The following is a 23,611-nucleotide window of genomic DNA, read 5'->3' as shown; positions in this document are numbered from 1 at the left end:
AGCCATGTGCAAATGACCATTTTGATATCCTTGTTGCAAGATTGAACTTAACATAGAATCAGTGTAGAGGTCATCCTCTGTAGGGTTTTCCCCCCATTTTTTTCTTCTTTCCTTCACTGGAAATTCTCCAGTGTCATAAGATGAAAGTGTTGAGTAAGATGAGTATTGTCTGAATTGAATTGTGCTTTATGGTTGTTGGGTCTTAAAGGCTATGTCTAGATTATCAAGTAAAATGGGCCAGCAGCTGTTTTCTGGCCCTGGCAGAGCATGACATGGCACAGTGTGAATCCATACAGTGAAACGCCCCTCGGCTCCCAAACCAAAGAGACCTCATATATTGTTTGTTGTGGACAGTCCCTGGAGTGTCCTACCCCCTGGGCTATGTCCAGGCATTTTTCTGAGAGCAAACAAGTTGGCCAAAGTCAAATGTGAGCCAGCAACATATTAGCAAACTGTATGGCTTATGGTGAGCTTGTGCCTGAACCTCTTCTGTAGCCACAGATCAGCAGGCGAGAAAAAAGTGTGTGTCTTCTCCTCACTGTATAGGTGTGCTGGGGTCTGAGATAGGCGGATAGAAACTCCCTCTCCCCATAGTCTGAGACAATCTTACTCTGGAACAGCTTTATAGATGCATGAGTGTGGTTTTAGTCCTGAGCTAATACAATCTGCCTGTCAGTAGGGCTTATTAACTTAGGCAAAGCCTCACATGAGGCATAGTTATGCATCTTCTGTTCAGTGCCCAGTGCCAGAAGACCATGCTTCTGTTTCTTAGGGGTTCAGCAGAACAGTTTGTATTTGCCTAGAAAAGATCATATGAACATCCCCAGTGTCAAGCTGGCCTCTTCCTGAGCTTCACCCCTACTAATGAAGCCAGTGGTCATGCCCTTACGATATTCATTTTCATGGTTGCCTTTGCCAAAACCAGCCCTTTTTAGGAGATGGGGATGGTTCTCAGGCCACCGAGACTAGCTGTAGGGTGGGTGAATGGATTTCCCTCTAACCCCGCTGGTCTCTGCTGTGAAATTCTCCCATGCTCTGACTCCCTCCATGCCGTGCCCTTCCTGGGGAGCTGTGTCCATGCTGCCTCGTGGCCTTATGCCTCCTGCAGAGCTGTGGTCCCTGATCAACCGTGTGTGTGTCTGGCTCTCACTGCAGCAGCCTGTTCCCACAGGCTGGATGCAGGCAGCTCTGGATCTTTGCACAGATACGCATTTCTCAAGTCTGATTTTCTTTGTGATATTTTCTGCAGCGCCTCTTTATTGCTGAATGCAGATGTGTCCCATAGGATAAGTGAAGCTAGTTAATATACAGCAAGAATACACCTGGACAACTTGGATTACTTCTTCATCCCAATCATTTCCCTCATCTTTTTCTGAAGAGGAAGAATTTTCATTATGTAGATATGAAAAAGCTACTGAAAGAGCATTGTTTAATAAATGTGATGTTGAATAATGAGCTCTAAATACTGAATTCAGCTTTCGAGGAGGAGAACAGCAGTAGACAAAGTAGCATATTAACTCCATATTTATAATTTTGCAGAATGCAGATGATAAGATTGCGTGTGTGGCTTATGAGATAAAATGCCAAATCATATATTTTACATTTAAGAAAAATGGATTTTTTTGACAAAAGAACAGTAATCTTTCTTCTAACTTTCACTTTTTGTACTCTTTAGACACTGAAATTTTTCATTCTTGTCAAAGATTCATTGTGACACAATCTGATGCCTATATTGTGTTCTTTGTGCATAAGCAAGGTCCTTTGATCAGGCTGGTCAGATATGAAAGGCTTGCATCTCACAGCTTTCCATGTACATTCAGAATTATTATTATGCCAGAAAATGATAGTCTTAATTGAATCTTTTCCATTAACTCCGTTCTTCAGATGTACAGCCTTTTAGCGCATCTTTGATAGAAAACATTGATTGTGACACTTCGATGTGCATTTATCTGCTCTCATCTAGAAGTTTCCTAAGGACATTCATCTGTCCTCACCAGCACTGCTGCCTCAGAGAAATGTTCCCAATGTCTTACAGAAATACTACTTGAGAACATTTTACCTTTTTTTTCCTTTTCTTTTTTAACCTGCTGGCTAACGATCTGATGTTTATCTGAAATACAGCAGAGATTTTGATCACATCAAATATTTAAAGACGTACTTCATTGGTTTGATTGCAGAGTAGAAATTGAATTTTTCTGGAGGCCTCTACAGCAGTGTCAGCCTCCGTCCTTCACTCTCAATCCACCCATGACACAAAGCCTGCTGTCAGCTGGTCATTTTGAATGTTAAAGTTCTTTCATCCTCTAAATGGAAGGAAAGGGAAGTAATTGCTTCATCAGAGATAGCTTTTAGATATCAAATATATCTTTTTTAGACATTGTATATCTTTTGAAGTCCTATTGCTTTGCCTGAAAAATAGGAAAAAAAAATCAATTGCAGTGCAATCCTGAAAAGATGTGAGTGGACTGTGAACCCAGGACTGACTGCAGAGAGGTCTGATGGCTGAGCTCTGCTAGCAGCTAAAGGCATGCAAGCAGCCATCCCATTTTGGACATGATGTACTGTACCTAGATATGTAAGATGCTTTTGAAAGGCAATGAAGGCAAATGGCTTGGATTTGGCGCCTCTTTATAAGTTCTTCCTTTTAAGCCCAGATCTGCCATAAAGGACCAGTTAGAGCTCATAAATGCCTCTTCCTTCGCGTGGCAGTGTTGGTTCACATGAATAGCTGTGAAGACTGCAGATTAAGTGCTCAGCTAAATTTTGACTGGGAACAATCTCTGGAACCCTGATAGTAACACCAAGGCTTTACCTGTGTTGAGGCACATGAGATGGCCTTTTGTGGAGGCACTCATGGTTTCTGTATCATCCCCACCGTGAGACCACAGTGCATCAGTGGACCACAGTATTGCCAGTACCTGAATAGGACCATCCTTGTGCAATGAATATAGTCTGAGAGAGCCATGAGGACAAGATTTTCACTTCATTCAGAGTTGTCCAAGCCTCTACTGGAGTCTAGTTTGATCTTTGAGTATTGCGTTTTAAGAAAGATGCGGACCTTCTGGAGACAGGGTAGAGGAGAGCAGTAAGAAGTGTCAGATACCTGAAAACATGACTCTGAGAAGAGATTGAGGAGAGGGAGAAAGGGAAGGATTATGTCTGAGGGCCTCAAGATTGAGGGGACAGGAGGGTACAATCCTCAAAAAGTGTCCTCCGAAGGGGGAAGAGCAATCGTTTTTCTGTATCAGTAAAGGGTAGAGCAAGGTGCATCTCAAAGTACTTCAAGAAAGATTCACACCAGACATTTGGAAAATCTTTGTGATAGTGGACAGTGAAGGACTGGTGAAGATTGCTTGCCGTTTCCATTACTGAGGTTGTTCAGCAGGTCATGTGACACATGTATGAGGATTGTGTCAGGGGCCTGAGTCCACCAAGGAACTCTGCAGCTTCTTTACTCTGGTTGCCTGTTCTCAAGGCCAGGTCTGCTATGGTGCCATCTTGAAACCTTGGATCAGACCATCACTGTGAAAAGGGCTGTGAGAAGCCTCATCAAGGGATGGGTCCATACGTATGTCTATATATGTGTATATCAGGACACAGAACCATGGACCTTGAGAGCCTTCCAGCAGGTGACATACTGGACCAGATGCTTCAGCTGAGCTCTTTCAGTCCATGAGACATATTTTCTCTTTAAGTTTTGCTGTGCATTGGCACATGGTGATGGCCCATCTGTGATTTGTAACAACGGAATTCAGGGAACCTCTCAGAAATACACAAGTACCACCTTTCAGCTGTCATCAGGGACTCATGGCCAGCTTCTGGTTCTGGCTGTGTGTCCCTGATTTGCTGAAGAGCATGAAAGAGTGAAGAGGAAAGATGGAGAGTGTGGCTTGGCAGAACAGTTTGACTTTGCAAGGCTCATTTTCAAAGCAACCTGAACAACCTTTGCAGAAAATGCAGGAAAAATGTCAGTATGAACCTAGCTGTGAAACATCTCAAGTGAAATGAAAATTTGGTGGGTGATTATAAGCAACTAGAATACAAAGATTATGACTAAATCTCATTTCTGCTGCTGACCTTTCCTATCCAGTGGAGCTGTCTGTAAGAATGTACTAGCAGGAAGGACTTGAGTGCTGAAGCTGTTGCTTTCTGATTCATGACACAGGTTTCACTGGGAATTTTCCAAGAAAAGGTAGCGAGATCCAACCCATCACTCCTCAGACCACTTCTATTGTCCAGCCACGAGGTGTCTGCATTTTGTGATGCTCTAGGAAAGATGCTACAGATAAACAGAAGGATGTTTTTTTATAGTGTCATGTCATGGCACTACATACTTTTTAACCTCGGTATAATTTAGATGTGGGGAAAACGCAAGGAGGGGTTTGAATGAAGACAGGGGCATACAGTGAAGTGAGCTTGTCAGTCAGCTTTTATGAAATAAATAAGGAGGATTAAAATAACATTTTTGTGTTGAGAGGTGATTGAAGTTTGGCAATCCCATCATGTCTTTATTTTTACCTTCGGTAGAGGTTTTCCTTATGAGTTGAGTAATTCAGATAGTACAGCTAAACAGAAAATAACACCTTCAATGAATGAATAACACAAACCAAAATCTAGTATGGGAAAGATGGCAAATAATCCATCATTTTCTACATTAATCCTTCTAGTTAACAGTAGTATTCAAATGGAGCAATTCATCTGCTTATACGTCTACTTCCTGAATAATCCAATCAATCAGTTCAAGCCAGATGCAGGTTTGACCACCATTCTTCCAGGATCTGTCTTTCTCCAGCTGTGGGGATGCTGGTTTTCCTGATGAGATTTGGGCCACCTGCAGAAAATGAAGGAAAGAAATTATGAATATTTGCAGAAACCTATATAAGCAGAACTCGCAGTGCATATGGACAGTGTAAGACCTTTAGAAGGTGTTTTAAACACTCATGAGGTTTTTCCCAAGCATCAGGCATTCATACAGTTGCTCTGCTTTAACCCCCTTGCAAAAGTTCACAAACAAGCAGCTTCAAACTCTACGAGCCCATGTACAGACAGACAACTGGGAAGCTGAGCTGTGGTGGGGCTTTCCCATACCACCTCAGGTTGGTGAAGCACAGCTCCAAAACGTGCAGCCAAGCCATGGCGACAGCTGCACAGCTCAAATGCTTTGAATTACTGGAGTGTTTCTAGACTTTGAATCTAATCCTGGTGCTGGTATTGAAAACATTCAGTTGAGCCTGGATAGCTTTGCTGCACACCTCACCTGACATCTGAAAATGATTCCCCTTCAACTATCATTAGCCTACGGGCTTGGCTTGCTAAAAGCCAGTCTTTCCTGAGTATGTGCACATCATGGTTGGGGACCACCCCTGCCCACTGAAACCTTTGAAGCTTCTGCAAATGATGTTGTCAGGCTGTTGCCTTTCCAAAAGCAGAGAGTCTCAGGATCACTTGCACAACTGCTAAGCACTATGAACCTTTCATTTGTGGAACCTGCTTGGCTTAAAAACTGCATAACATAATTCATAAAAACACATCTCCTTAATTTTGCAAGTGAAATCATGACTAATAGTTAGGATTTAATCATCTCACAGGTTATTAAAACTGTGAGAATATTAAATATAATTTCTTTCCAGTGTTGTCAAGTTTTATAGAGACATTTGATGTTCAGCGTGTTCCTTACAGACCTTATTTTTTTTTTTTAAGTAGAGGGTTCTTTTTTTGAAAAGCAAGATATATAAGGAGCTAAGACTGAAAGTATGAAACAGGTATAACCTGAAGACTCAAAAAGTAAGGATAGCTTTAAAAAAAAAACCCTCACTTTTTTTTTATTATGACTTTATTATGTCTTTTTAGAAACCAGTGTCATAGAAGCTCACTCTGGCAGCACTGGTTTTACTTGCACTGTATTATTTTCTGCACTATTTATGTCAGCACAGAGCATGGTAATGAGGAGCTGTTTTGAATTCCCTTGCCCCAGAGCTGTTCTCAAGTCAGATGACTCTGGGGCAGGGTATTCTAAATTATGGAAGTAGTTTAAAATACAAAACAATATTTTTTTTTTTTTTCAAATAATTTCCTTTAGAGCTAAGGGGAAGAAAACATGGAGAAAATATCTTTTTTTTTTTTTTTTTTTTTTTTTTTTAGGTTTTATAAAAAGTTATGAAACAATGCCTAAACTTGGGGCCATTTTGCCCAGACAATATCCTTAGAATAACTGCCTTTAGTGATAAGAGCAAGTGTTTTCTCTAATAAATTTACAAAGCTTGTTGTATTGTATCTAGCACTAGGAGATAAATTGCATGCAGTAGCAATGACACCAGACCTCTGAAGTTTTCTTTTCACTGAAGATTCAGCCCATCTTCTGGAGGCAGCAAGCAGTGAGGAGAAACTGAGTGCATCATCTCCTTGTTGTGCCCATCTGCCTGGGACTTCTCCCTGTCTCCCCAAGACATTGTCTCTTTGCAAAGATCCGCTTTCCCTTCTGGCCCTTCGTTGACTTTCTGAAGGGCCTTGTGTTAAAGACACCTTGTAAGCACACCAGCAGTTGCTCTGCAATGGCAACTAGGATTTCTTTCTCAAAGCCAACGGCTGATACATGTTGTATTTCCTACAGCTGTGGGGGGAAAGAAAGTACTTTGCATTTGTGAATGTGTAAAATTCACGGATCTGCTGACATATCAGCTCCAGTTTAAAGCTGGTTCTGACTTAGATGAGAAACTGTCAAAGAAAATCAAAGTGATAAAGCAAGTTGTCTGTGATTCAGTGAATGAAAAATCATTTTCGCTGAGAAAACAATGATCCTTTCCTTGACATGGTGTGAACAGACCTGTTTTGCTGGCAAAGGCTCATTTTGAGATATAAACTCACGACCCTCCTGTTTCCAGCCATCAGAGATGATTATAGTGTGGGTTGCAAAGACAGGAACTGGAGTCCTCCAGCCCTTTTGATCATATTTTATTTTGATCAATGCTTTTTGTCTCTCTCAATTTCCATGACAACTCTAATTGACAAATGTATTCTTCATTACGTTGACAAAAATAGCCATGCTACACAGGTTGATGTGTTGTACCCATCTGCTGTCCCAATGTACCATTCCTGCTTTTACTCCTCCTACTTGGAAACAGTGATATATTATTGTCGGTATAAGTTTCTTGGAAAATTTCACAGCAGAGGTATTGAAAAGCAATTAATATTCACTGAAAGATTACTGATTGAGATAGCTTTCACTGCACTGGCTTTTAAATAACAGCATCTCTTATTAATACCATCACTCCTAATAAATGCAATTAAAATTGTTGACTAATGAAAATTTTAGTGTTAATTTATATAATACAGACTTTATACTTTCAATTAGAGCTTTCTTGATTCTGCAACATGTTGTTCAGGGAGAGAGAGACTATCATCTCTGATTACATGTCTGTCATTTAGCAAGAAGAAAGCAATTTTTCAGTCTCCCTTGTTAACATCAACCAAGAGACTTCTCGAAGCAGCAGCAGCCAAAGTTCTGAAGTAGTATTTTAAGTAAATCACTTCAAAAGTCAACAGTGTTAAGATGTTTTATATAAGCACTTGCACTGATGAATCCACTGAATTCAACTTTTGCTGTTGTGTTGTGTTCAGCTATGAGAGGTGCATCAAATATATTTATTGCTGCAAGGACAAGGTTTTGACAGATCAGAATATATGGCATTGTTCCTGTGAATTTCAGTTTCTCATGTTCTGTGCTCTGGTTTCTAGTTTTCCACCCAAAATGAGATATGGCACTGAATTTGGAGCAAGTACTTCTGTCACTGACATTTCTCCATGTTAGTGCTAATCCATACATGGAAACAACATCTGCTGAATCACTGCTTTGCTCACACTCTTCACAAAATTCTCAGGATCCCTGCGAGTTTGGCATGGAGATGGTCAGCGCCAAATTGAGTCAGTCCATGCTGTAGCTCTCAAGTGGTATTGCAAGCACTCTGCTCTTATCTGTGCCTTTTGTGGTGGTATTGATGAAATTGTGACTGCAGGCAAGGCTTGATTTGTTGCAGAAGCATTTATAGTAGTACCTACAAGTACTTCTCTGCCGATAGCTCTAATTCTGGCCCTAGAGCACATGACCTGTGAGGAAACGTGGAGGGATTTGTCCAGTCACAAGATGATAGAGCCAAACTCTCCTTGTTATTGGCAGTGAATGCAATAAGGATCAACTATGACAAATTGCAGGTAGGGAGGTTCAGCCTGAACGTATTAAAAAAACCCATCTTCTTTACCAGAAGGACAGTGCAGCTTGACAACAGGGCACCCAGAGAGGCTGAGAGAGCTTCATTCTAGAGGTCAGCATTTTGGTAGACAAAGCCATGGCTGACCTGATCCAGTGCTGGCTGTAGTCCTAGCCTGAGCATGAAGCTGGACTAGACATCTCCAGAGTTTCTTCCAGTCATTGCTTCTGTGATGCTGTGAGTGCACATTCACAAATGTCCTGGGTCAATGGCGCCTACTGGGACCACGTTTACAACCTCTTTCTCTCTGTCATCTACAGGCATTCCCACTGCTAAAAACATTAACTCATTTTTTATAAGAAGCCCCTTTTTCTGAAGCCTTCCCTTTGTTCACTCTCTGTGTTGAAGTATGGCTTCTAACTAAATTCAGTCTATTAGAAAGACCAAAGTTTTACACTGCTCTTGTCTTCTCATTGGGAAGCCTTTCCAGAGGGAAAGTGTGGCTTTCCTGCAGTTTTTAGAGCAGAGTGGCCTTCAGTGTCTTCTGTCTAATTTGCAACAGCATCATATCCAAGGCAATCTCTCAGCACTTCTGTCAGGGCATTTGCATGACTTTCAAAGCCCTTTGGCAAGTGTGCATTTTTTCAGTTGATCTGAACAAGGTGTGACATCAGCATTTTTCAAGGAGCTTTCTCAGTTGCTTTCTCAGTTGCTTTCCACAGTGGAGCTGTATGGGATGTGAGCTGGAGCATTAATGTTGCAGAACACCTCTGGCCATCAAGAAGCTTCTGCTTTGCTCTGTGTCCTTCTGTTTCTATAGAAAATAGCTCATTCACTGTCTTTTATACTTCACTTGTCTTTTCCACTTCATGTTCAACTGCTTACAGCTTCAGATTATGCAAAACGCTCTGAAGATGTTTGTTTCAGCGAGATTTTTTCTTGAAATCCAGAAGAACCTTACAAGCTGTGCAATACGTTTTGCCACCACTTGTATGGAAGATAATTTGGATTCTTTACTTCTCTGCATAACATTCATAGTTGCCACTTTCTAGCTACAAAATCTAGCTACATTTTCATTGTAATTATCATTTATTTACTGCCTTGCTCAGCTGTTCTTTGGGGCATTCTTCAGCTACCTGTTTCTGCTACAGACTTGTAGCACCAAGAAGTTAATCTTCGTGTGCATTTGCGAGTATAAATCTGAGTGATTTGATTTTTACAATGGCACAGTATGGTATGTATGCTGGTACAAAGAAAGCACCCACCCGTTTACAGTTTGCGCTATGTTTATGGAGATTTGTGGCTCCATGGTCACCACGACTGCATGATGAAGTCTCATTGCTGTGGTTTCACAGAGTGTGTGCACCAGACTCCGCAGGTAGAGAGGTATATGCATGGGGGAACAGGGAGAGAAAAATAACTGCATGTGTATAAAGATGAAGATAATTAATATTCCAACCATGAAATCCTTTAAAAAAACAGTTTTGGTGAGCATGGCATGCCTGACTCTCTGTTTAGCTTTGGATACTGAGCACCCTGGATACGAAAGCACATTTTTCCATCAGTTGTTGTGATTTTTGCTGCACAATTCTCTTTGTGTCTATTGAAGGAGTAAGGAGGCTGTTTGCAGACTTGCAGCTCATGGGAATGCCAGCAGTGTGCTCTCCTGTCAGACATGGGCTCAAAATTTCCATCTCCCATCCAAATCAGGCATTTCTGGGATAAATGACAGTAGCAAGTGCTTCTCACCTGAGATTTTTCAGTACTGGTTTCAAAATAGGAGAGCAGATTTCTTCTTGCTTTGGGTTATGGAGAACTGCATTGTGGATATGCCAAATTCTTTCATCCTTTCCTGTATTGTCACTTCCAAACTCCTATGTCTCAGCAACTGCGCTGCAGGGGACAAGGCCTGGAGGCCATGTGTGGCTTCAGTGGCTGGGGAAACCCGTTGCAGTGATGTGGGTGAGAGCATCAGAGAAGGCTGGGTTAGGTGCAGCATGATTTTAGAGCTGATGTTATGTGGGCAGCCTTGAGACATGTTTCAGTTTGAAAGACCTTCCACAAGTATGAAACTGCCCTCAGTCATACTTTCCTGCAAATGGGCCATGTTGATTCCTGTTCCTGTGACAATGTGCTGGCAACAGAGTTGGGAAAAGGAGAATGGACAAAGTCTGATCCTCGTGGATTTCTGGCTGTGGTTCCCAGGCTCCAGCTATGACCCTCCTGGTGGGGCGAAACATGAGCAGTCAGTAATGTTAGAAAAACGGTTCAGAGTCTTGTAGGATTGTTCTTCTCAAGATCTTCCTTGAATTTTTCCAGGCTCTCTCATCCATGGAGGAATTCAGAAACCTGGATCGGGATATTGAAGGGTCTGCAAAACGGTGGAAGAAATTTGTTGAATCTGAGTGTCCTGAAAAGGAGAAGTTCCCTCAGGAATGGAAGAACAAGTCAGCTCTGCAGCGCCTGTGCATAATGAGAGCCATCCGACCCGATCGCATGACCTATGCTGTCAGGTAGGGGCACTTCTTCACTATCTCTGGAATGCTCTTGCTTAGCAGGCAACTTTGGGTCTGTGTTTTCTAAGGAACAGGAGTAATTCAGGAATACGTTTAGATTTATTTATTATAGAATGTGAGTTCTGCAAAATGGTTTCCTATAAAAGAGTCTGCTGAATGAGTCATCTCTGAACTCTGCAAGACAGTCAACACATTTCATTTAACTGGAATTTCTTGCTTAAGGAGATCTAACCCCAATACCACCAATAGCGATGGAGCAGTATAACTAACACTGGGTAAGGAGCAGACATGCCAACTCAGAAATGAGCATCATCACGCAGGTGTTATACATCTGTGAGAGTCTTTTAATGATCGATACAACTTCTAGAGTTCGTTAAGGTCGATTTTAGTTACTAGATCCTGTATGGCTGTTCCTTAGGCACAAGAATAAAGCGTAGAAGTAAAGGAAAGTCTTATAGAGATATTCTTTTTTTTTTCCCTGTAAAATGCAAAATCTATGTGATGCTGGTTTTGAAAGTTGTAGTTGTAAATTATGTAGTGAAGGTAAGTAGGCGAGTCTAAACTTTATGAAGGTATGCAAAAGCAATATGCTTGTTCCAGGAGAAACTAAAGGTCTTTCACTCCATTAGGACTTGTTTTTTCCTTCTCTGTCCTAGTAGTCTATGATTTGACATTTCTGCAATGTCTCTCATGCTACTGCCTCTCAAATAGTTTATATTGCTCCACCATCTGGCATGTGCGTGTATATGGGTGCATGTAACAGATTGTATTACTCAGTGTATGAACTAGATTTCTGTTTGTGTTTTAAAATTCACAGAGAAATGCAGAATAGACTGAGTGAAGTCTCCCTATGGTCAATGTTATTATGTTTTATTAAATTAAATATTATAATTTATCATAATCATACTATTCTAAGCCATCTTCTTTTTAATTTCTTACTCTTTTAGGGCTGGATTCTCCATGTGTTCTCTCAGCTGAAAAGATTGTTTTTCCTGTTGTTGTTTAGTTTGAGTAAAATAAGCTCTTGTCTTTCTGAACTTTTAAGTGCACATTTCATTTAAGCAAATTTAATTCATTTCTTTCAATCAAAATGGTGGTACTCACACAGCTCAAAAATAACTAGAACATAAAGTTTCAACACCTTTCATATTTGTCTTTTATGAAAAAGTAAGAGAGTCCAAGTTCAAAAGCTTGACTGGATATTTTTAGGGTCTGGGCATGTCAAGCTTTTCCATTTGCACAGCAGTATTTATATGTTTTTTTGTTTTGTTTCTTATCTAAGTAGGTTAGAACGTAAACATGTGCAAACAGTAACAGTTCACAGTGCCTTCTCCAAGACTTTGTTTGTAGATACTTGTGACTAAAATTCTTCTTGAAGTACAGAATAGTCAGACACTAGGCCCAAAAGGTTTAAGAAGAGCTTTTGTTTAGGGAAATCTCATGCCCCAAAAGCAAATGTGAAATTATTAGTGGTAACAATGACAGTGAAAATGTGTTTGACTTCCTGGTTCCTCCTTGATAGTATCACACCCCTCAAACCTTTCTTCAGGCAGCAGTCTGGCTAAGACAGATACTGTTCCCTTAGTGAAGAAATTTGCTGTTCCTAAGAGATCCACCTCTCTGGAAAATACACGAATCTGTTCATCTGTCCTTCTCATGTCAGTCAGTTCAGTCTAGTACTCTGACGTAAGAAGGAAAAGCGGTCTTTGGATTGAGCTTAATAGTCAGCATTTCTGATAGCCACCACGCAGAAGGCTAATGGTCATCCGCTGTCTTTTTTTCCTGAGCACTGTCAAAGCTGTGTTGTGTCTGTGACCCTTCAAAAAGCACTGGGGAGCTGCATATTCTGACCATGAGGACTTCAGCCTCAACATCCTTACTTTAGTCAGTAGTGTTTCAAGATCATGTACATGTTAACGAATTCATCGAGTTTTAGATACCTACAATGTTATTGGATCTCACAAGTTGTTTTGCAGTTCTCAACTTGCAGATCTCTTCCTTCTGTATAGCAGATAAATCTGCTGACATTGAATACCTTACCGATGATCAGTGGACATCACTACTAGTGCTAACCTTCCTGTCTCTCTAAGAGTCTGGACAAGTACTTGAGTGCATTTTAGGAGTCACGGAGTTACTTAGTAGCCTAAACACAGGTGACTGGGGGTATTTTAGATGCCCTAGAATATCCCTACCTCATTTCCAGCTGCTGTTCAGAAAGGTGCAAGACCCTTTATGTCCCATGTCATATGTGCCAGCTCCATGAAGATGGTCTAGGAAGCTCTTCGGTATCTAAAATGATCTACAGGCTCTATAGGCTTCTTGCATTTCCCTGTCTTGTAAGTTAGGTTTTTCAGCCACTCTTCACAGCAGATCCCTGGGGATATTTGTACAGCCTGTTTTATTCCCTAGGCCTAAGGAGCCATCAGGAGAAACGACTCCTTAGAGCTTAGGTTGGGGCAGTGCTCTATTGTCCATCACCAAGAACCATAATTTCCTCAAGAGGGATTTTCCAGTGTAAATACCCATTTTATCCTTCAATCTTCTTGAAGAACATCAGTAAGGAGTTTCTTGCAACACCTTGTGCTTCTATGCTTCCACATCCACGCTGAGGTCAGATCAATCCAGCACCTACTAGCATGATGAAGTCCTTCCAAAAGCACTGGTACTTTTGCCTTGAGGGATAGACCTTTGAAGCAATGCGGAAGGACTAAGGACTCTGGTATCTGGCACCTCCAGCCATGGTTATTGCACTGAAGTGCCATATCCTTCAGGTAAAGGATCTTAGACAGCTGGGCTTCATAAAACCTAAAAAAGCTGTAAGCCAGTCATTTGTCTTGCAGGGTGTTTTTGCTCTTTGTTCTGTTTCTCAAATCCTACCGCTTACAGTGTGAATCACCCCTATGAATACCTTGTTTGAAAGACACCAAGGGTAGGCACTCTTCCAGTCCTGTCTCTGAGGGCAGGCCTTCCTTTCCTGCACGTGTGGTCCATTTCAAAGTCTCCAAGTCACATTAATTATCTTTCTGAATCTCCAAGGCATCATTTCATAGAGCTGAGACTTGATGTAAAGCAAGAATGTTGGGACCTCGTATCTGATGGACTTTTTTAAATTTTGTGGACTGAAGTTTTCCAGCAGCTCTTTGGCAAATCTTGTCCCAGAACAGAAAAATCTACTTGAAAGAGCTACCAAACAAAGTGGAAACTTTTTCTTTTGAATCCCTTAGGCATTTCTATTCCAACTGCCTTTCACTAGTCCTTGAAGGAGACTCTCAGCTCTCTTAGAAAGAATTTGGCTGCCTTATTCTGGTATCATCTACCAGGTGAAAACTGGCCAATGTTTTTCTTCCCCATGGTACTGAGGTTTTCAAAAGGCCCAAGTCATGCATCTACGCTAGAAAAGTAACTGCTCATTCCTGGGTTTTGAATATAACATTCCTACCTTTGAAGCAATGTTCACTGTATCCTCTTTTTCTAAAGCAGTGATTTTGGAAGCTCACCCTGGGGAAATTCAGCCTGGACTTTCTCCATGCACTGTATTCTGTTCATGCAGCTGCTGTGGAGCTGAATTTTTTCCTGTTCACTCAGTTGTATTTTTCCTTGTAACTCTCATGCAGAGGCTAAGCTACACGCGCTAGATATTCTTAGAGCTCTTCCCTTTTATCTTTCCAGAACAAAGTAATTTTGTAAATCATCTGGACTTTTTGTGACTTTTGGTGATAAATCTAAAGGAATGCTCTTTCCTCTCAAAGGCTGTATGGATTACAAAGTACATGGCAGTTTTCAATACATTAACTTAACTATTTCTTCTCTCCTGAGATACCTTTGTCAGAATCAAGCCAGTACTTGTATTGAACTTCTGAATACAGTGTTGGGCTGGCAGGTCCCACTGTTTTCCCTTCTCAGTTCCTTTCATTTGTCAGATATTGCTGTACCATGTGTCATTTTACCCCTGTAAAAAGTGCCAAACATTGCTACTGAGTGATGACTCCAGAAGCCCAGCCTGCAGATCCTCTCTAAAATTATTTCATGCCCATTTTTTTTATTTAGTTTCTAATTTGTTTGAATCAGTAAAATCAAAACTAATTAATTGATTATTTGCAGGGGAATCTGTCTTTTCTGAACAATACTAGACTGGCAAAATTTTTTCTTTCTGGCAGAGATTTTGTAGAAGAAAAGCTTGGCAGTAAATATGTGGTAGGGAGATCCCTGGATTTTGCAACAACCTTTGAGGAATCGGGACCTGCAACCCCAATGTTTTTTATCCTGTCCCCAGGAGTAGACCCACTGAAGGATGTGGAGAAACAAGGTAAATAAATCCTGTCTCTAGGCATACCACAGCATTGCTTTTTATCTTCTGTATAATTATCTTGGCATGACATTCTTGTTCTGTTTTTTTTTTTTTTTTTCTCATCTCTTTGTAGATAATGGAGTAATCTGTTAAAAATAGATAATTGTGAGAGGATGTGTTTGGTTTTTTGTTTTTTCTCTTTTTTTCTTAAAGGTTTTTGGATTTTCATCTAAAGTCTAAATTAAACTTGTCTCTTTCTTGCATTGCCTGGATTCCCAGTGTAGTTCACACTGCAACAATTTCTGAGTTAGTCTTGTACACAACCTATAATTTACGTCAGAGATATCTAATATGCTGTCAGATAGCTAAAAATAAGCAACAGCTCCCTATAACGGTCTGCTGTTTAGTGGCAGAGTTCCCAGTTTTTAATCTCACCCTTCCTGAGTTGATTTTGGTGTGGATGGTCAGACGTAGTGCTGTTGGCTGGCTTCAAAGCCAGAAGGGCTTCTCTAAGGTACCTTATTTGAGAAGGCAGTGATTTCCGTTGTGCACCGACTGCTGTAGTCAGTGCCTGTGCTCTAAAGGTGCCAATATGCAGAATTTGTGCTGGGTCTCAGGTCCACCATGGAAGAATTACCATTTTCAGCTTGAATGTGGCAATTATGGTAGGTCTGGAAATGGAGTCACTTCTGACTGTTGAACAGTGGTAACTGTGGTCACTTTTTTTGAGACTGTTACAGTGGAGGGAGCCGGCTCCATCCCTCTGGAGCAGAGGGGTCAGATGCCTTTGGGTACTGCTTTAGGGCTGCTCCAGATTGCCATTCTGCTCATCAGATGTCTTTTCTCCTTCTCCATCAATGCGCTACACATATCTCCAAGACCATGACTTGTGGTCATGTGCCAGTGCTCCTGGCAGTGTGGAGTATGGTATATTTAAACTGTATGAATTGCATATCAGACTACCATAGTAGAGCTGCTGGCTGGTTTTAGCAGGCAGGTCTCCAGTAAACATCAGCAAGGCTGGCAGCCCCAGCAGAGAAATCAGTAACACTGAACCAAGCCATCATCCAGGCGAGTGGTGGAAGAAAGTTGTCCTGTGGATTTCTTTTGCTCTCTATGATGCACCTTTTGGGTCATCCCAAAATAGTGCTTGAGTCAGTCTTTACCCACAAGCAGCTTCCAGAGATGTTAAAGCCCAGTGCAGCCTGAGCCACAGGCCAGATCACAGTTCACAGTCATGGGAAGTTCCTGGGCTTTGCATCATGTTTCATGCTCTTTCTGGCCTGATACCAGGTCTCATTATCGTGAATTGAAGGGAACCCCCCTGAGGAAGGTCCTGTCATGTGCCTGGCTTCCCTTTGGAGCCACGTCGGTGATCCTGTCTCTCCCTGTGTTATTTTCTTGTATGGGAAATGAAGCTCTAAAATCCAACCATGAATGGTTTAATTGGAATTGTAAAGATGAGTGTAGTTGAACACCTGGGGTTAGTCAGCCAGAAAACTTACAGCAAGTAAAAGTGAAAAAAGTCTAATGAAATAAAACCATTGCTTCAGTGCAGCTGCACTGGCCTTAAAGCCTGCCTCGCTGGGGTTTGGATTGGATTCATTATTCGACATTTTCTCTGCCCTTCATTAGGTTTTATTAAGGTGCAAATCTGGCTAGATAATTCTTGTGAATGGAAGATAGCTTCTTCCAGATGCTGCCCAGTCATGGGACCTTTCCTTGGCAACTTGGGGAGGTCCCTGCAGCAAACACTGTTGGGCTCGGAAAGCTCCCCTATCTCCCTGGGGCAACCTACCTGCACTGTCCCCTCTCCTTTCCAAGCCAGCAAGGAAGGAGGAAGGCTGGCATCATCTTTGGTGAGGCAGCCAGTGCAGACTCACTGTGTATCCCTCTGCAGTCCTGTTCCTATCTGTGAAGTGGAAATAACAACCGATATTAGTTTCATTATTAATCACCTGGTTTGGGGTAGCGCCCTGCCTTCTGTGAATTTGCCTCATCCCTTCTTGAGAGGGTGGGTCTTGAAGGCGGAGGAGGAGATTAGCAGCTCTCAAAGTTGGAAGCCACCAGAGATGGTGAAAAAGAAAACTGGAAACTCTCAAATATGGGGAGAGCTATACCCCACGGGGTTGCTGTAGTAAGGCTAAGCAGAGAGCTTGAGCAAATGGAAGAGTTTGGATGTTTGTTTTACTCATGGCCATCTGTTTCCAATCTTGTACCAAAAGCTGAATCCTAAGTCTTGCAAGACAAATCTTTTCCTTGTTTTACTATAAAACTTGTCTGCTTTTAGCAGAAATCAGGAATTAAGTGTGAACCATCTGCATAAGGCAAATCTGCATGCAGAGATAAGTGTAGGCAATTCCAAGGGATCAGCACGTGGGGACGTGTGTACTGACTCCCTGGCTGAGCCGAATGCATCCTGCTACGATGCATGGAGCCTGTGTGGATGTTTGTTGGGCTGCTTCCCTCTGGCAGCACAAATTGGTGCTCATCTTCTGAGGAGCACACAGCAAAGCTTGCCCCAGGCAGTTGCTTCTCCAGTGAGATGAGGAGTGACTGGTGTCCTCCATCTTTGGATGAGAGACAGATTCAGACAACTAAACCAGAGATCTTTAGCCATGATCACTCAAAGATTCTGGGGCACTGGGATGCTACAGAGAAATCAGGGGAGTCCAAAGAATTATCACAGACTAAATGAAGAAGCACTAAATAGCTGCCATCCTTCCTCCAGAACAGGATAGTAAATGACATGGGTTTTGGGGTTCCCACCCAGCACCGTGCAGAGAGAGATGTAGAAGGGACAGTAGGAGGTGGTCTGCAGTGGGTTCTGGAGCACCCCTTCCCATGGGCTCTGCTGCAGTCCCCTGACTGTGGGCCTTCCCACATGCCTTGTGGTGCACCTAGAGGCAACTCCACACCTGCCAAAGCCCATGATGATCCATGGGAAATCTAGGGGGCTGACTGATCTCTAGATCCAAGAAACTTAGGAGGCCTTGGTTGAGGCAATAGGAAGCTCACACAGATTTCATTTCAGCTGCCGTCTCAAAACTGAAGAAGTTCCTAACCTTACTGCTGGTTCTAGCATGCATTGCAGGGTGCATTTCCCCACCGAACGATGTCTTGTTCAAAGCCTATTTAATCAGCAGGAAATTATTTTAATTTCCTATCACTGTAAAATATGTTTTTACACAAGGTTGCAGGGGAATAATGTTCTTTAAACAAGAGGCACTTTGTAATAATGTACCTTTGTGTTGATGCCGCTCTGTAATTAAAAGTAGTTTGGAAGAAGGCACTGCTGTTTTCAGTGCTTTGGCAAGGAGTGTGTGAGAGACAAGATAACTATTATAAGAAGTGCAATAGCTCTTCTGTGAGGGTTTTTGATAAGACTGAACTCTGCCTTGCTGCTGCTGTGTGAGCTCAGCTGTGCTGTGTGCCCTTCCAGGTAAAAGTGCTGAACATCACTCTTTTTTTTCTTTTAGGGAAGAAACTTGATTATACATTTAACAACAGGAATTTCCACAACGTTTCCCTTGGACAAGGTCAAGAGGTAGTTGCTGAACAAGCTCTAGATCTGGCTGCGAAGGAGGGTCACTGGGTCATCCTTCAGGTATGGTGTTTTTGGAAACGGGCCTGTCGCTCTCCCAGGTTACCTGATGCTGTTCACCTTAGCGAGGGCAGTCTATCGTTCTGATCTGGTGGGACATGGGACAAGGTGTCATCTGTGTGTCCAAAGCAGCCACCTTCTAATTGTTTCTTGCTGCTATCTATTGCTTTTATCGGGCATTGGCATTTTGGTTTTCTTGCTCTTTGAGCCTCCTGTAGGGTGTGTAGTTGTAGGGAGTTGGAGGGAAGGTTGTGCTACACTTCCCCATGCTTTTATTTACTTCATGAATAAATAAAGAGCTTTGTTCTTAAGAGCTGTTAGACTAGTTCTTTTACTAAAACTCAAAACTTACCATGTATTTAAATGAGCAATGAGAACATGCACACCACCGTAGGAAAGGCAGAGGCTATCTGCAGTGGTGCTGATTCCTTTACACATCCCAAAACAGGGGATTCAAACAGGTAAATGTTTGAAGCTTTTATCACAACTCAGCAAAATGTTTCAGAGTCTTTTAGGGTATGAAGGGAGCTCTGTCTTTGTCAAGTGCTCTCTGGAGCCACTTATTCAGTGAGTGCTTGGGTTTGCTAATATGCAGAGTCAGTGATGCCAGCTCTCATTACAGGTCTTGGGAAGCCCTCTGGTTTCCTCGATGTGGATTTTATAGATGTTTATTATCACTGAATTGTTTGGATAAAATCAGATTAAGACAAAGCTTTGAGTCCTGATCTGAGCCTACAGGCCTGATTTTGGATTTAAATTAAATGCCATTGACATTTTGATCTTAATTTTTGCTTTTTTTGCAAGCTCCCTCTAAGGTAGACAATGTTGGGCTTTTCAAGAACTTTTAATACAGATGGCTGCAATAATAGCATCTGCCTTTGAGATGGTGAAGAAGAAAATATGCAGCTTTTTGAGATGTATTCCATTCAGTAATGAAAAGTGAAGGGTTCTTTTCTACAAAGATAGTTAGATCTTGTAAAGGATCTGTTAGCAATGTCAGCTTCCACGTCTGTTGCTTCAGTGCTAGCAGATGAGTACTGTGGGCCTGAAGTATTTTTATTTCACCCATTCACATCTTCTCTGGTGGTCAGAGCAATCAGTAAGAGGTCTCAGCAGACACTGAAGGTTAAATCAGAAGAGCTGCAGCAATTAGATTTATATGAAAGAGCGATTTTGATGGCTGATCTAACTGGTTTTCTAGCAACACCTGCCAAGTGTGACTATATCTCTGGTGGCACAGAGCAGACAGGTTCCTCCGTGAGCTTAGAAAGGAGCTTAATTCAGCTGGCCACTAGCAGGTTTTGATGCAAACTGCAGTGGTCACAGCAGTGGCCATTAGGACAGGCTACCTGGTGCCAGTGTTGGGTCTTGTTGTGGTTTAACCCAGCAGGCAGCTAAACACCACACAGCTGTTTGCTCACTCCCTGCCCCTCCCAGTGGGACGGGGGAGAGAATTGGGGAAAAAAAAGGTAAAATTCCTGGGTTGAGATAAAGACAGTTTAATAGGACAGAAAAGGAAGGGAAAATAATGATAATGAATAATAATAACAATAACAATAACAATAACAATAACAATAACAATAACAATAATAATAATAATAATAATAACAGAATATACAATGTAAGTGATGCACAATGCAATTGCTCATCACCTGCCCACTGATGCTCAGCCAGCTCCCGAGCAGTGATCGCCACCCCCCGGCCAACTCCCCCCCAGTTTATTTACTGAGCATGATGTCATATGGTATGGAATAGCCCTTTGGCCAGTCTGGGTCAGCTGTGCCCCCTCCCAGCTTCTCACTGGCAGGGCATGAGAAGCTGAAAGTCCTTGACTGGTGTGAGCACTACTTAGCAACTACTAAAACATCAGTGTGTTCTCAACATTATTCTCATACTAAATCCAAAACACAGCACTATACCAGCTACTAGGAAGAAAATTAACTCTGTCCCAGCCAAAACCAGGACAGTATCCTCCCCTTATTCTATACCATCTATGTCATGCCCAAGTCCCACACTTTCCAATACATCCCAATTAATCACCACCACCTTTCCTGTCTTTTGTTATATATACCCACAGATATCATTCCCTCAGTCTATGGGCCATCCCTATAAAACGTTCATCGAGTTCATTTAGTCCATGACTTTGGTCTCCATCTGTCATAACAGCCCTTCAGGGCAGGAGAGATGGTGTGTAGTGTTGGATTGTTGCATGCTGAAGCCAGTTCAGGTTCCATTATCTCTGCGCTTGTCTGGTTCTATCATCGCTGCACTTTGCTCAGTTTCATCAAAGTTCATTCTTCATTAATTTGGGTGATTCTTACTGTAATAATGTTGATATGGCATATAGCCACCATAGAAGTGATGACATACAGTATTATATAGCAATTAACATAATACAATTCAAATTATTTGCTCTTCTCACCCAAAATCAAATCCCCTTGAGGTTCACATTGGACTTTCCCATCCTCCTGTATCACCCACCAAGTGCACCCAGGTCCTTGAGCAAAAGCAATCCCATGGATGGGTTTGCCTTTGGCCGAGGCAGGAATAACCCAGACTGTCTTCCTCAGCATATTTTTATGTGTACTACAAGGACTTTATCCCCTTCTACAGTACATAAAACTTTTGATTGCGCAGGACCAGCTCGATTGGCTGATCCCCTAGTGTTGACTAACCAGGTGGCTTTTGCTAAATGTGTATCCCAATATTTGAGTGTCCCAGCACCCATTGCTCTCAGTGTAGTCTTTAACAGTCCATTGTATCGTTCAATTTTCCAAGAGGCAGGTGCATAATAGGGGATGTGATATACCCACTCAGTGCCATGCTCTTTGGCCCAGGTGTCTATGAGGTTGTTTCAGAAATGAGTCCCGTTGTCTGACTCAACTCTATCTGGGGTGCCATGTCACCATAAGACTTGCTTTTCAAGGCCCAGGATAGTGTTCTGGGCAGTGGCATGGGGCACAGGACATGTTTCCAGCCATCCGGTGGTTGCTTCCACCATTGTAAGCACGTAACACTTGCCTTGTTGGGTTCGTGGGAGTGTGATATAATCAATCAACCAGGCCTCCCCATATTTGTATTTCAGCCATCATCCTGCACACCAGAAAGGCTTTAACTGGTTGGCTTGCTTGATTGCAGCGCATGTTTCACATTCATGGATAACCTGTGCAATAGTGTCCATGGTCAAGTCCCCCCCTTGATCACGAGCCCATCTATATGTTGCATGTATTCCTTGATGGCCTGAAGTATCATGGACCCACCCAGCTAGAAATAATTCACCCTTATGTTGCCAGTTCAGATCCACCTGAGCCACTCCACTCTCAGCAGCCTGATCAGCCTGCTGGTTGTTTTGATGTTCTTCATTGGCCCAACTCTTGGGTATGTGAGCATCTACAAGATGTACTTTTACAGCCAGGTTCTCTACCCAGGCAGCAATATCTTGCCACAGTGCAGCAGCCTAGATGGGTTTGCCTCCGTGCTGCCAGTTGTTCTACTTCCATTGCTGTAACCACCCCCACAGGGCATTTGCCACCATCCATGAGTCGGTATAGAGATAAAGCACTGGCCAGTTTTCTTGTTCAGCAATATCTAAAGCCAGCTGGATGGCTTTCACCTCTGCAGATTGACTTGATTCACCTTCTCCTTCAGCAGTTTCTGCGACTTGTTGTATAAGACTCCATACAGCAGCTTTCCACCTCCAGTGCTTTCCCACAAGACGACAGGACCCATCAGTGAACAGGGCATATTGCTTCTCATTTTCTGGTAGTATATTATCCAGTGGGGCCTCTTCAGCATGCATCACCTCCTCCTCTGGTGATATTCCAAAATCTTTGCCTTCTGGCCAGTCCATGATCACTTCGAAGACTCCTGGGTGACTGGGGTTTCCTATTCGAGCCTGTTGTGTGATCAGTGTGACCCACTTGCTCCATGTAGCGTCAGTTGCATGATGTGTAGAGGGGATCCTCCCTTTGAACATCCAGCCCTCAGTCTCAATCAGTCATCTGGGATTTTCTCTGGTGTAGTCACAAAACTGATAAAACTTTGTACATGTAAATATTCTAGTTTCATGTTGTGCTTGGTTTGGAATAAAGGAATATCGGCAAGACTGATTCAACACAGAAATCAGAGCTCTTTCTTCCTTTGTTTTTATAGTCCTAGACCTTTTGAGCAACCCAGGCAGTGAGGGCCCCGTTAGGAGCTGGAGTTGGGCCTTGGTGGCACTTCACTCTTGGGACAGACTTGGAAACATCCAGCAGGTGTTTGAGGCAGGCCAGTACCATTTCTCTCCAGTTTCTGCATTTGGTGTCTCTGCTAGGCACGTGGAGTGACAACAAAGCAATGGAACTTAATTGTCACCCAGACTGGCCAAGCTGCTCAGCTTCAGAACCTGTCTTTGTATCTCACTTTGTGTTCCCACCTCCTTCCAAGGGCTGGAGCTTCATGTAAGATGAGAAAGAGGGAGGGCAGCCTGAGGGGCTAGACATGTGTCCCCTACATTGACAGACAAGACTTCCCTAGTCAAGCAAAACTCTTTTGTGGTCAGCAGACATCCACTTGAAATGAAATCACCCTCTGAACTAAATATTTTTTACAAGGTTGGACAAACTATTTCCACAAGGCTGAAATTCTGACTTCTCCAGATACTGGTAAAATCAGTATCCAAACTCAACACAGCAGGAGTCAGTGGGTAAGAGTCCCACGAAGGATCTCCTGTCATTTCAGTCATAGGTGGATCATAGCAAATACTTGCCATATGGTAGTTTATTTGGCAAGATCTTTTCTGCAAGGTTTTTGATGACAAATATCTTGTAAACGGTTTCAGGAGTGTTTGTAGATCAGTTGCACAGGATCTGGAATGACACAGGCAACCCAATTTACAGAAGTGTCCTAGGATTTGTGGATCATTGAATTAGTAATAAAAGAGAGGACAGAGCAGGTCTCAAGAGGCAGTCAGGGTAATTTTACCCAGGTTAATCAAACCCATTATTTGGAGGCTGTA

At 42.4% G+C, this 23,611-nt stretch overlaps 1 protein-coding gene across 1 annotated transcript in view; it reads left to right on the top strand.

The window, feature by feature from the left end:
* Positions 1 to 23,611, top strand: part of DNAH9 (dynein axonemal heavy chain 9) — a 174,845-nt gene that overhangs the window by 112,341 nt on the left and 38,893 nt on the right. The window contains exons 40-42 of the mRNA XM_087751325.1: positions 10,524 to 10,717; positions 14,878 to 15,026; positions 18,488 to 18,615. Of these exons, the coding sequence (XP_087607451.1) occupies positions 10,524 to 10,717; positions 14,878 to 15,026; positions 18,488 to 18,615 (471 nt within the window). The remainder of the gene's footprint in view (positions 1 to 10,523; positions 10,718 to 14,877; positions 15,027 to 18,487; positions 18,616 to 23,611) is intronic.

This window comes from Nipponia nippon, unplaced genomic scaffold (assembly GCF_047370975.1).
Source record: "Nipponia nippon isolate SJK-2023a ecotype South Korea unplaced genomic scaffold, ASM4737097v1 scaffold_14, whole genome shotgun sequence".
Classification (NCBI taxonomy): Eukaryota; Metazoa; Chordata; class Aves; order Pelecaniformes; family Threskiornithidae; genus Nipponia; species Nipponia nippon.
This window is presented reverse-complemented; position numbering and strand designations above follow the sequence as displayed.